This window comes from Phyllostomus discolor, chromosome 4, assembly GCF_004126475.2.
Source record: "Phyllostomus discolor isolate MPI-MPIP mPhyDis1 chromosome 4, mPhyDis1.pri.v3, whole genome shotgun sequence".
NCBI classification, from domain to species: domain Eukaryota; kingdom Metazoa; phylum Chordata; class Mammalia; order Chiroptera; family Phyllostomidae; genus Phyllostomus; species Phyllostomus discolor.
In genome coordinates, this window is record NC_040906.2 from 123538740 (window position 1) to 123551322 (window position 12583).

At 37.9% G+C, this 12583-nt stretch overlaps 1 protein-coding gene across 2 annotated transcripts in view; it reads right to left on the bottom strand.

The window, feature by feature from the left end:
• The window catches only part of PKHD1 (PKHD1 ciliary IPT domain containing fibrocystin/polyductin), a 450921-nt gene that overhangs the window by 284346 nt on the left and 153992 nt on the right, over nucleotides 1-12583 (bottom strand). For both annotated transcript variants that reach the window (XM_036024228.1, XM_028510816.2), the window contains 2 exons: nucleotides 3331-3541; nucleotides 2746-2903 (listed from right to left, as the gene is read on the bottom strand). In XM_036024228.1, the coding sequence (XP_035880121.1) occupies nucleotides 2746-2903; nucleotides 3331-3541 (369 nt within the window). The remainder of the gene's footprint in view (nucleotides 1-2745; nucleotides 2904-3330; nucleotides 3542-12583) is intronic.

Here is a 12583-nt window from a genome sequence, read left to right on the forward strand (position 1 = left end):
CTCTGAGTTTTCTGGACTTCCTGAAAGTCTATTTATTTTGCCATATTGGGGGTGTTCTCCCTCATTATTTTATCAAATAAGTCTTCAATTTCTTGTTCTTTCTCTTCTCCTTCTGGCACCTCTATGATTCAGATGCTGGAACATTTAAAGTTGTCCTAGAGGTTCATTTGTTTGAATTCTTATTTCTTCATTCTCTTCTGGTTGTTTGTTTATTTCTTCCTTCTGCTCCAAATCATTGATTTGAGTCCCAGTTTCCTTCCCTTCATTGTTGGTTCCCTGTTTATTTGTTTTATTTCACTTTACATAGCTTTCACTTATTCCTTTATCTTGTGACCATACTCAATCATTTCTGTGAGCACCCTGATTACCAGTGTTTTAAACTGTGCATTAGATATGTTGGATATCTCTTCTTTGCTTAGTTGTTTTTCTGGAATTTTGATATGTTCTTTCATTGGGGCCATATTTCTTTGTCTCAGTGCACCTGTATGTTGTAAGGAGTGGAACCTTAGGTATTCACCAGGGCGGGACAACCTATGTTGCTGAGTTTTGATGTTGTACGTGGGGGAGGGGTCCAAAAGGGAATGATGCCACTTACTTGGCTCTCTGTTGGCTTTCAGTCCCTTCTCCCACTACCCACAAGCAAATTGGGTTCTCCTGGTGCTGATTCCCGGGTGGGTGGGTTTGTATGTGTTCTAGGACCCTATGGGTCTCTCCAATGAACTCTCCTGTGAAACTGGGAGTTTCTCCTGCCACAGCAACCCCCAGAGGTTTGGCAGCTTTCTTTTTCTGTGCTGGAAACCCTGGGTTGTGTGATCTGTCTCACTCCCTCACTGTTCCTCCCAGTTTATCCACACTCAAATGTGGGATCACCATCTGCCCCCTTCCCCCCCGGGGCCCTCCAGTCATCTTGCCAAGCATTCTCTCTGCCCCAGCTGCCTATCTCCGCCCCTCCTTCCAGTCTGGATGAAAGTTTCTTCAACTCCTTGGTTGTCAGACTTCCATACAGTTCAATTTTCTGGCAGCTCTGGTTGTTGTTGTTGTTGTTGTTGTTGTTTTTAAATTTGTTGTTGTCTTTCTTTTGGTTGTCCAAGGATGCACAGTGTATCTACCTATGCCTCCATCTTAGCCAGAAGCCTGCAGGACACTTTCAGTTGACACATGGCATGTGGTGGCATGAACTAAGAAATCATCTCCTGAACTGATTCTTTATTATGCATGTTAACAAACCAAAGAAAATGAGTCACTAATACAAAATGATGTACCATTCCACAGTAAATAGTCATTAGTAAATTATAAAGTTCAGTCACTTGCTAGCAGCAGAGGATAATATATAAGAGGTTAACAAAGAAGTGTTTTATATGTTTATGATATATCACAATTTTGATTATGTCAGTGATCCATAAAATTTTTATGTGGTCAGACCTTGTATTATTGTATTTAGCTATCTTCACAGCCCCTCACAAAGAAGAGGTGACATGTTTTCAGTGAAGGTGTGAATTCTGTTTATTTTGAGAATTTTGTAGTAAAGTTTAAGAGTTATGCTGAAATCAGGGATTTTTTTCCCATTAGAATCTAATAGGTTTACCATGGCTTAACCCCAGATGCATAGTCTTACTTGCAGCAATAGCAAATTCAGTTTTGTAAACTATGACCTGAGAAAACCTGTATGAGAAATCCCAAAGTGTTTGGATAGAACTCAGATCTCACACTCAGCAGAACTGTTAAAGTTGGCAGTTACTGGATTCTATCCACTTCATCCAAACATCTTTCAGAATGACACATTTGTGAGCTAGAAGACTGAGGCAGTGGGGGGTGGGGTCAAATCTCCTCTCTCCCAACCACATCCTAACATTATACCACATGTGGCTATATGTAGATGTGACTCAAATCTTTAACTGCATCCAAGATTTCTTCCAGCTCCAGATGCTACCAGACATCTCAACTCAGTTGCTGGTCTGGCATCTCAGTCTTAAAATGTACAAAATTAAACTCATGATTGCCACCCTCCCAACCCAAAATCTGTTCCTCTTCCCATCTCAATAAACAGCCTCATCATCCATCCAGAGCTCATGCCTGGGAGTCATCCTTGACACCCACACCATCCTGGAACAAAGTTGACAAATGATGTCTTCACATAATGTGAAAGCCTCATAATCTACAGCCTGAGAAACCCAAACATAACCTACTAAACTAACCATCCCTGAAATAGATGTTTAATAGGCACATCACTGTGATTCAGTGCCTGGTATTCTTCTGGAAGATAAATTGACTTTTTTAACCACTTACTTAAAGTCTGTGGTAGTTCACCCAGAAAACAAACTCTGAAAGTGGAGGTGGAGGAGAGAGAAGAGGCCGACAAGTCTAATCAGAATGTGTTTCCTGCATTCATTACTCTGGCATTAAACAGTTTTTCCTGAGAATATTAGAAGGGGCTTGGAATCAGAGTTAGCATTACCTGAAAATTTAATTCAACTCTCTAGATTTAATTATTTAACAAAATTTTATTTCCAAAAGGAATAACTAATCTCTCAAGTGGATACTGTTGCCTATTTCTTTCATATAATTGCTGAGGGCAGGAGATGAAATGGCAATTTATTAAGAGGATTCTAAAAATGACAGAATATTGTGGACATGCAAAGGTTAAGGGTTTATTTGATTTTGAAAGAAGTCAGCAATGCCACATATCATTTGACAGTAAGAACATTCTTTTTCCCTCTTTCAACTTCCCAACAAATACTTCTCTACCTTCTGAAGCGTTAGCCTCCTGGCATGAAGCAAGGAACTTTATCCTCTCGCTAGTGAGATTTCCTCGTATGGTAATTCTTCTGCTGAGTAGGGCTACTGTAGCCTTTAAAATATGGTGCTGTCCAGCCACCCAATTCTCTGTGAAGTTGTAAGAATATCTAAAAAAAAAAAAAAAGAAAGAAAAAGAAAAACATCTGTAGGCACGACTCTAAATCTTATTAAGGAATAGTAAGCCACTAGATTTGCATAATACTCTATGTGGAGGTCTATTTCTTTAGAAACTCAAATACAAAGGAGTGACCTATGTTCACAAGTATGTGAAAATGAGGAACTATACTGAGAATTGCATTGACCATCTACTATAATATGGAAGTTCTAGAGTCTTACAGGAGAAATTTGCTTAAGAAGTATAAATCTTCTTAACAGCAACTTGCCAAACAGTGCATGCTTTGTAATTTTCTTGTCAAAATGTCTAGCATTATTTAATTAACATTAGATCATCAAAAGACCAAAAAAAGTCCAGACACCAACATAATTAAAACCTCATCTGCTTCCACCTAAGGTAACCCAGCTGTCACTCAGTACCTCAAGGGCGATCTCAGATGAAGGTCTGCATTGTGCACAGTGTCCACAAGGACAGTCTCTTCCATGGGTTTGGCCCCTTTGACCCCCATTCCACTGATGATGACAACTTCATCCCCAGAGAGCCAGTCCACAGCATCTTCCAGAGCCAACACTGTGTCATGGGCATGGGCAGCTGCTCGAAGATGGGTGATAATTATTTCTGGTAGTGAACCTAAAGCAGTGGGAGGAACATTTGCCTTTAGACACTTGAATAGTTAATACAAATGTGGCATTACTCAGCCAAAGAACCTTGTGAACAAAGAACTTGGGAAAGCAAGTTTCAGACTCAATAAGCACCAATGCCTTCACTTTTCTCAGCTTGTTTGTTTTTTGTTTTTTGTTTTTTTACCTGTCATATGGTAACAATAAAACTAATCTGGGACTAACAGGAATGTTAAGAAAAATACAAAAACAAAAAGAACTAGGAATTGGAGTCAGACTAGACTTACAGTTGAATCGTAGTATTGCCATATTCTAACCATGTTCCTTTGGGTAATAAATTCAAGAGAGGGCTTCATTTCCCTGACTTACAATGTATAAGTAGCAAGGCCTTCCCCCATAGGGTTTTAGAAGGATTAAACAAAGTAATATTTATGAAACATATAGTTTGGACCTTGTCACAAAACAGACCCTCAATATTTGTCTTTTCCTTCTCTACATCACTATGTTTTGAGTATATAATTTTACCACTTCTTTCTTATTCCAAGTAAAAGGAAAAGCTATTAGAAGTCTATAATGAATTTCGAATCTGAAGACTTCAACTCACTTTGCAAATAGTGTTAGTAGAGTACAAATTCAGTTACCTCAGATTGGTTGTGCTAAAACATGGCATATTAAATGATCCTTTCAAACTCTAAAATTGGATGTATTCAACATAGGATTGCTATGCAAACTTGGAGGGTAACTTGTGTCTCTAGGTACCTTGGTTTGCTTTAGAATCCACAGCATCCACCTGGTCCTCCCATGCCAGTATGCTTCTCTTCTACTATCAAAGATTCAAGAAGGTAGTCTATCTCCCAGTTTACTCTGGCCTTTTCCAGGAAGGGCCAAGGCAAAGTTTTTTTTCAAGGCATTTTCTAAAGCAATACTTCAGAAATCACATGGCTTACTCCCAATTCCTTCTTCTTTCCTCAATACATTTCCTTCCTCCTTTGCAATAGATCATAATTCACCTTTAGCCCACAGCAACTTACTGTCCTCCCCTACTGCACTAAAATAATATAATAATACTTGAATCTCTGGTGGCCAACAATAAATCATTTTCAAATTATTTTAAACTTCCCTCTTTATTTATTTGTCTGTTGTGTGTGGGCATTTGTACTAATAATGCTGTTCTAGGCTTAGAAAGGTCTCCGGGTTAATGATGTAATTTTTGAAGTTTACTTGGGCAATAATTTTATCTTAAAAAACATTTAAAGAGTTCAAGATTTCTAATTATAGGGCAGGTAAAAATTAAGACATAAATCATCCTCAAAGAAAATAATTTTAACTTTATTTGCTGTTTGTTTTAACCTTTGGGAAAAATAAAATGAAATAAAGTTTATTTATATGTATATGCATGTATATGTGAATTTCTATGATTGGTTGTTCCATGTCTACACAGAAAAATCTCTAATGAGAATAGAAAATGTTTATCAAAGGCAAAATGCTATTAAAATCTGCAATCAATTGTTCACAATATTCTATATGCAACAAACACTTACTATGCACTTACCAGCATGTAAGCTACCCATGGCAGAACCAAGAGTAGAGACGACAAATATATTTCTCAACTAATTAAATCTCTTAATCAAATGAGTGAAAAAAATCAGAGAACCTTTGAAATGCATTTTTAATTATTAACATAAACTTATGTTCTTTCAAATGTTGATAGAACTTCTTTAAAGCAGTAAAATGTCATAATTTATTCACTCTCATCACAAAACCATGACTAAAACATCAAGCCTCTTTGTTTCATGGGTTCAGCCTTCTATTTCTAGCTATATAGTACATACTGACATTTGGATGAGCGATCATCATCTCAAATTCAAGAATGTCAAAATAATTATAATAATCAACTGAGCTGGATATTCTTCTGGCTATTCTGCACTATTATTTTTTAAACTTTGCTAAGGTATTTTAATTACATCCCTTCTTTGTCTCTTAACCTGTAGTACCTGCCTACAGTACTGAGTAACAAAGTGCCAAATTCCCTTCTAGACTTTTAAGATTCTCCATAATTTCATTCTAATTTATTGTCTCTGACTCCTTAATAAACTCTCTATTCCAGTCTAGTCTCTTCACCTCTTCTCACTTAACAAGCTCATTCCTACCTCTCCCTTTGCCTATTGTCCCTTCCACCTGTGTGTCCACCTTCTTCATGTCACCAATTCTTCTACCTCTTCCATTGGATTTCAGGCAGCACTTTAACCCATGATGATGTCCACCTCCTCCTATGGACATTATAGTGCTTTGGGCCCTTACTTACTCAAAAGTGTGTACATCTGAAGTTTAGGCATGCCCAAGCATGTCCAGCTAGTTTATGGGTCATTCATGTGTATGAGTTACTTTAACAGGGTAAAGAAGCTTACATAAGGAGCAGTTGAGAAAAAAAAATAATCCAGAGATAGCATGAGATCTGTCTCAGACATGGGTTCTCTCTCCTGACTGCTGAACCTGAAGAAAGAACCTGAATAAACTCTTCAGATGGATTTTGCACCTGATGCTCCACTGTTGGGATTCTCTCATCAACTTACTCAGCCTCATTCTTCAGAATGATGTTAAACTTGATTCCTCATCAAAGCCTCTGAGACTTCCTAACTAGGTCAAACCCTCACATCACCTTGTTCCTCTCCTTTCTAGCACTTAACAAACTGCAATTTGACCTCTGTTTATATAACAGAGGTCTCTGTTTTCCCCCCTATTAAACCTACCAAGAGGAGTTAGACCTATATTTGCTCACCATCCTAGTACCAATGCCTATCACATTGGCACATATAATATGTGTCCAATAAATATGTACCAAATGAGGGAAATCATGACCAAGTCATGGAGAAACAAGCACTCCAAAGTTTTGGTGTCCTGATGATTATGTAGGGCCCTGAGTGGGAGAGAGAGGAGATCACAAGGCTTCATTATGGGATGTAGCACATTCCTATACCTCAGGGTTTGACCACCTGGCAGCAACAGAAGCCTATGTCCTTGGCACCCACATGTTCAGTACTCTCATGGCAGGTATCAGCAGCGGGGGCTGGGATAAAGCAGCCCTCAGCATCTTCCTAAATAGAGGACATTGGCCAAGAGAGCCAAAATAGGGAGAAATGTCCATGAAAGATACTTTCATGAAAGATGCTTTCATGAAAGATGCAGCAGACTAGTTGCATGAAATTTGTCATGAGAACATCTATAATAAGCAGGCAGGAAGGCTGGAAAGACTGCAGGTTCTATGAGAGTTGGGGAGGTACACAGTCAAATTTTTGTGATCACTACTAAAACATCCACAGGCTGAGCAGTCTCAGAGAGGCCTGGGGAGATCTGGGTGTAACCAGTAGTCACTAACGTGTGTTTCAGTACTAAATTATTCTGTAATAATTACAGTGCACATGTCCTATCTCCCCATCTGGACAGTTAGCACCTCGAATGCAGGGCCACTGCTTTATGTTTCTTTTATATATGTCAAAATCCCTAACGTGGTCTTGGGCTCAAGACTAGCATTAAACCCATTGTGATTTCATTAACTATTTTGAATATTGCCTTCTAGACCTTTATTTGAAAACCTCCATGAAATATATACCTAAATGAGTATATAATAACTAATATGTAAAAGTTACCACAAATAACACAAAATTTATTAAGAACTTAGAATAAACCAACCGATGCTAAATAGTTTTACTCCCTAGTAAGAATTGTTTCTGTTGCTATTGTTTTTTCTTTTAAGAGTGCATACAGATTAGGAAGTTAAAATGTTTCAAGGACAAGATTACCCAGCAATAAGATGTCAGCACCAAATTCTGAAATTGGGTCTTCTGAATCCAGAGCTGAAGAACTGGACATATAATGGAATTCTTGGCCTCTGGAAATATCTATAAATTAATTTTACCCAGTAATATTAAATACTCAAAAACTTATATTCTTTACTTCATAAATGTTATTTAAATGCCACATAAGGTGGACTGACTGATTCTCTGATGAGGAAAGCTTTGCACACACACATTTCAAACAAGTCATTTCATTTCACAGAACCCTTAAGAAACTCAGGTTGGGCAGCTGCCTTCCTTTCCCTACCACAAATAAAAAAAACATAAAAATACAGTTTAAAAAGCTCAATAAGTTATGAATATACTTACATGAAAAAGGGTTATGCTCTCAAACTGTAATTTAATACAATGTTTAACCACTTTGGGCTTTCAACACTGACCTGTTAGCCAATAAACTATTCATTTACTCCCACTAATAACTTCTCATAATTGTATTTCCTACAAATTATTGTTCAAGCATTTCAATGCCATTCATTCATAATTACATAGTCCCAGAGAACCATCTTACCAAATGGGCATGAAGAAAAAGAAAATAATCTCTGTGGGTCGACACACTTTAAAATAACTAATTTGTCTTCTGTTTATTTTGTAGGACCTCAATCCTTACTCTAACTGAATAAGCACCAAATCATTTAGGGGAGAGAATCATTTCCTTAAAATAATGTTTGTATCAGAATAGAAATATGAAGAAACTCAGGAAAAATTAGGAATTTTTTTTCAAATGTAGGAAAATTATTCTCCCCCCTTTTTTCCACATGAAGCTTTACCATTATCCATAATAAAACACTGTAAATTATGTTTTCTTCTGTAGAGATGAATATCTGTGAAGAGCTGGGGAGACACACATAGTGGGAACAGAATCCCTGTCCTCCAGGCCCATGACCAGTATAGGAAATAGACAAATGTGAAAAATGTACCATGTTCAGTGTTAAGGCAGAAGAACGCCCAGGGTCCACTGGTCCACGGACACAGGGCCCCTCACTCGTGCAACAGAAGGGTTGTTTCTGGGAATGAGATCCCGAAGAGATGATAACTGAACTGGACCTTGAAGGATAATCCATGGTGGACACAATGACATAATTGGCAGAGCACTCTAGGCAAAGGCAGTGGTGTACACAATGGTGTGGGACAACATGACACATTCGAATAACTGCTATAATGTGTGTGGTGTGGCCTGACTGCAACGATGTGGAAGGGAAGGGATCCTGATGAGTCAGCAACGTGCACCTAGAAAGGTGAGGAGGCCCCATGCAGGAAATGCCTCACAGGCTCTCAAAGACCTTGGATTTTATTCCAAATGTGATTTGGAAACCACCAAAGAAATATGTGGGATGATATGGCTCAGTTGGTTGAGTATCATCCTACAAAATGAAAGGACACCAGTTTGATCCTCAGAGAGGGCACATACCTAGGTTGTGGGCCTGGTCCCAAGTTGGAGGCATGTGAGAAGCAACCAATCGATGTTTCACTCACATATTGGTGTTTCTCTCCCTCTTTCTCTCCCACTCTTCCCCTCTCTCTGAAAATAAATAAAATCTTTTTTTTTTTTAAGAAATTATACTGTTGTGAGACTAGTGATATTTTAAACCCAGGACGACACATACCAAACTGAGAAGAGAGTCCATAGTGAGAACACACATTTACTGAAGATTGGGGAGAATGAGAAAAAATCTGAGTCAAGTCCTGGAAAGCAGGAGCTTAATGTGTTCCAGCAACTAAATGCCAATCAGAGTGTATGGAGCAAGGTGAATGAGACAGCATGGTGTGACTGGGAAAAATGATGCAGGGCCTTGTTGGCCTGTTTTGAAAAACTTGAAAAATCTTATTCAAAATAGTTACATGATCAAGTTTATTTTATTTTACTTTTTTGTTGTTCAGTTACAATTGTCCCAATTTTTTCCTAATTACTCTCCTTTGTCCCACCCACCCCCACCTCCCACATTCATCTTTGTCCATGGGTCCTTTATACATGTTCCTTGACATGACCCTTCCTTGTCTTTCCCCATTACCCTCCACCACTTCCCTTCTGGTCCCTGTCAGTTTGTTCTTTATTTCCATGTACCTCGTTCTATTTTCTTGCTTGTTTGTTTTGTTGATTAGGTTCTACTTATAGGTGAGATCATATGGTATTTGTCTTTCACTGCCTGACTTAATTTCACTTAGCATAAAGGTCTCCAGTTCCATCCATGCTGTTGCAAAGGATAGGAGCTCCTTCTTTCTTTTTGCTGCGAAGTGTTCCATTGTGTAAATGTACCAGTGTTTTGGTCCACTCAATTTCTGATGGCTGTTTCCAGCACTTAGCTACTGTAAATAACACTGCTATGAACATTGGGGTGCATAGGTTCTTTCAAATTGGTGTTTCAGGGTTCTTCAGGTATAATCCCAGCAGTGGAATTGCTGGGTCAAAGAACAGTTCCAATTTCCTGAGGAAATTCCATACTGTCTTCCACAGTGGCTGCACCATTCTGCATTCCCACCAACAGTGTGGGTCCTTTTCTCCACAACCTCACCAGCACTTGTTGTTTGTTGAATTGTTTATGATGGCCATTCTGACCACTGTGAAGTGGTATCTCATTGTGGTTTTAATTTGCATCTCTCTGATGGCTAGTGATGCTGAGCATCCTTTATGTGTCTTTGGGCCCTCTGTATGTCCTCCTTGGAGAAGTGTTTGTTCAGATCCTTTACCCATTTTTAATCAGATTGTTTGGCTTCCTAGTGTGGAGTTGTGTGAGATCTGTACATATTAAGACAAGATCAAACCCTTATCAGAGGTATATCATTAGTAAATATGTTTTTCCATATAGTTGGTTCCTTTTTCATTTTGCTGATATTTTCTTTATCCATACAGAAACACTTTTTAATTTGATATAGTCCCATTTGTTTATTCTTTCCTTTTATCTCTTACTCTAAGGGACATATCAGTGAAAATATTGCTGCATTAAATATCTGAAATTTTCCTGCCTATGTTCTTCTCCAGGACTTTTGTGGTGTCATGTCTTACATTTAAGTCTTTTATACATCTTAAGTTCATTTTTGTGTATGGTATAAGCTGGTGGTCAAGTTTCTTTTTTGCTTTTCCTTTTTTTTTTTTTTTTTTTTTTTTTTGCATATAGCTATCCAGATCTCCCAACACCATTTGTTGAAGAGGCTATTTTACTCCATTTTATGCTTCTGCCTCCTTTGTCAAGTATTAATTGACTATAGAGACTTGGGTTTATTTCTGGGCTCTCTATTCTGTTCCATTGATCTATGTGTCTGTTCTTATGCCAGTACCAGAGTGTTTTGATTACTGTGGCCTTGTAATATAGTTTGATATCAGGTATTATGACCCCTTCTGCTTTTTTCTTTTTTCTCAAAATTGCTGAGGTTATTCAGGGTCATTTATGATTCCATATACATTTTTGAAATCTTTATTCTATAATTGTGAGATATGTCATTGGTATTCTAATAGGGATTGCATTAAATCTATAGGTTGCTCTAGGTAGTATGAACATTTTGATGATGTTAATTCTTCCAATCCATGAACATGGTATATGCTTCCATTTATTTGTATCTTCCTTAATTTCTTTCTTCAGTGTTCTGTAGTTTTCTGAGTACGAGTCTTTTACATACTTGGTTAAGGCTTTTCTTGGGTACTTTATTTTTCTTGTTGCTATAGCAAATGGGATTTTTTCCTAATTTCTGTTTCTGATAAAGGTCACTCTGGATGTTATATGAAGAACAGACTGTAGGAAAGTGAATGAAAGTAAGAAGACTATGTAGAAAACTCCTATAGAAGACTAATGCAGTATTTCAGACAAGAAGTTTTGGGAGTTTGAATAAGAGTTAAAAAGTGGATCAGGAGAGAAATATAAAAACTGGAGATTTCTTTTGGATAATCAAAAGGGATGGAGGTAAATCTAGAGGTAAGAAAGAACATATCAATGCCTCATGGGTCTACAGCTGAAGCAAGTTGGCAGATAAACAGAAATACTTGGGGAGGAAATAATAAGTCAATTCAATAAATATTTATTGAGCACATATTATTTGCCACATGCCATTTGCTATTCTAGGTACTAGGAATACAGTAGTGAGCAAAACAGTAAAAAAATCCCTGCTTTTATGTAGTTTATGTTCTAGTGATATTCAGCTTTAGATGACAACTTTAAACAAGTTACATTTGAGATATTAAAGACAATATACAAGTGAAAGGAAACGTCTGGAGCTCAGAAGAGAGGTCCAAGGCTAGGTATATAAAGAAATGACAAACAGAGGTAGTAATCCATGGGAACAGGTGGAATTACTTGGGAGAAGATATACTGTTATAAATGAAGAATACATGAGACCACACCCTCAGGAACCTTGAAGATTAGACAGATGAGAGAAAAAAAAACTAAGAAGAGTAGTAGAAGGAAGAAAACAAAATGAAGATATACGCTTACCCATAACTAAACAAAAGAATACAGTAGAGAGAAAATTTTATCCTTCCATGCAACTGCTTGGGGACTTATTCTTCCCATCCCTTTATTCTTTTGTTATTGTGGTCTTTGTTGCTGTTGTTGTTGTTAGGATCTGGGCACCCTGACCAGCATCCCTTGTACTTGAGTCCTATTCCTCACTGTTCATTTCATCCCTCTGCCAATAGAAGGTTAGGCTCACAATAGCAGAATACAAGCTTTGAGTAGAAAAAGATGGTGAGAAAATCCTGCCCTTCTACTATTTTTCATTTCCCTTTTCTTTCTGCTAGCACCTGGCCCAGATCCTGTGGTCATACACTATCTTTAACAACAGTAGGAGATGACAAGTAGCCAGGGAAAGTAGAGAAAGTTTGATTATCACTGATTATTCTATTTGTGTCTAAGCTGACTCCCTCTGCTCCCAGAGCCCACACTGTGCCAGAGCCCGTGACTAGGCCACAAAAGCCACTTATAAAACAGAGGTACTGAGAACACCCCCTGTGACTACTACACAATAAAAAATAAATTGAAATAGTAGAAACCTAATGGAGAGAGATGTGTCCTGGAATCCCATGTTGGAAATGGGCCTACCTTTCCATACAATTAGCCTAATACTCAGTGGTCTGCTGCTCCGCCCCCATTAGCATTATATAACAAGGAGATTTAGGTGAAATAGACTTTCGAGGGCTCACTTATTTCCTTAACCACAATATTTATCAGCATTTCTTTGAGAAAAATATATTTCAAGTTCCAAACAACCAA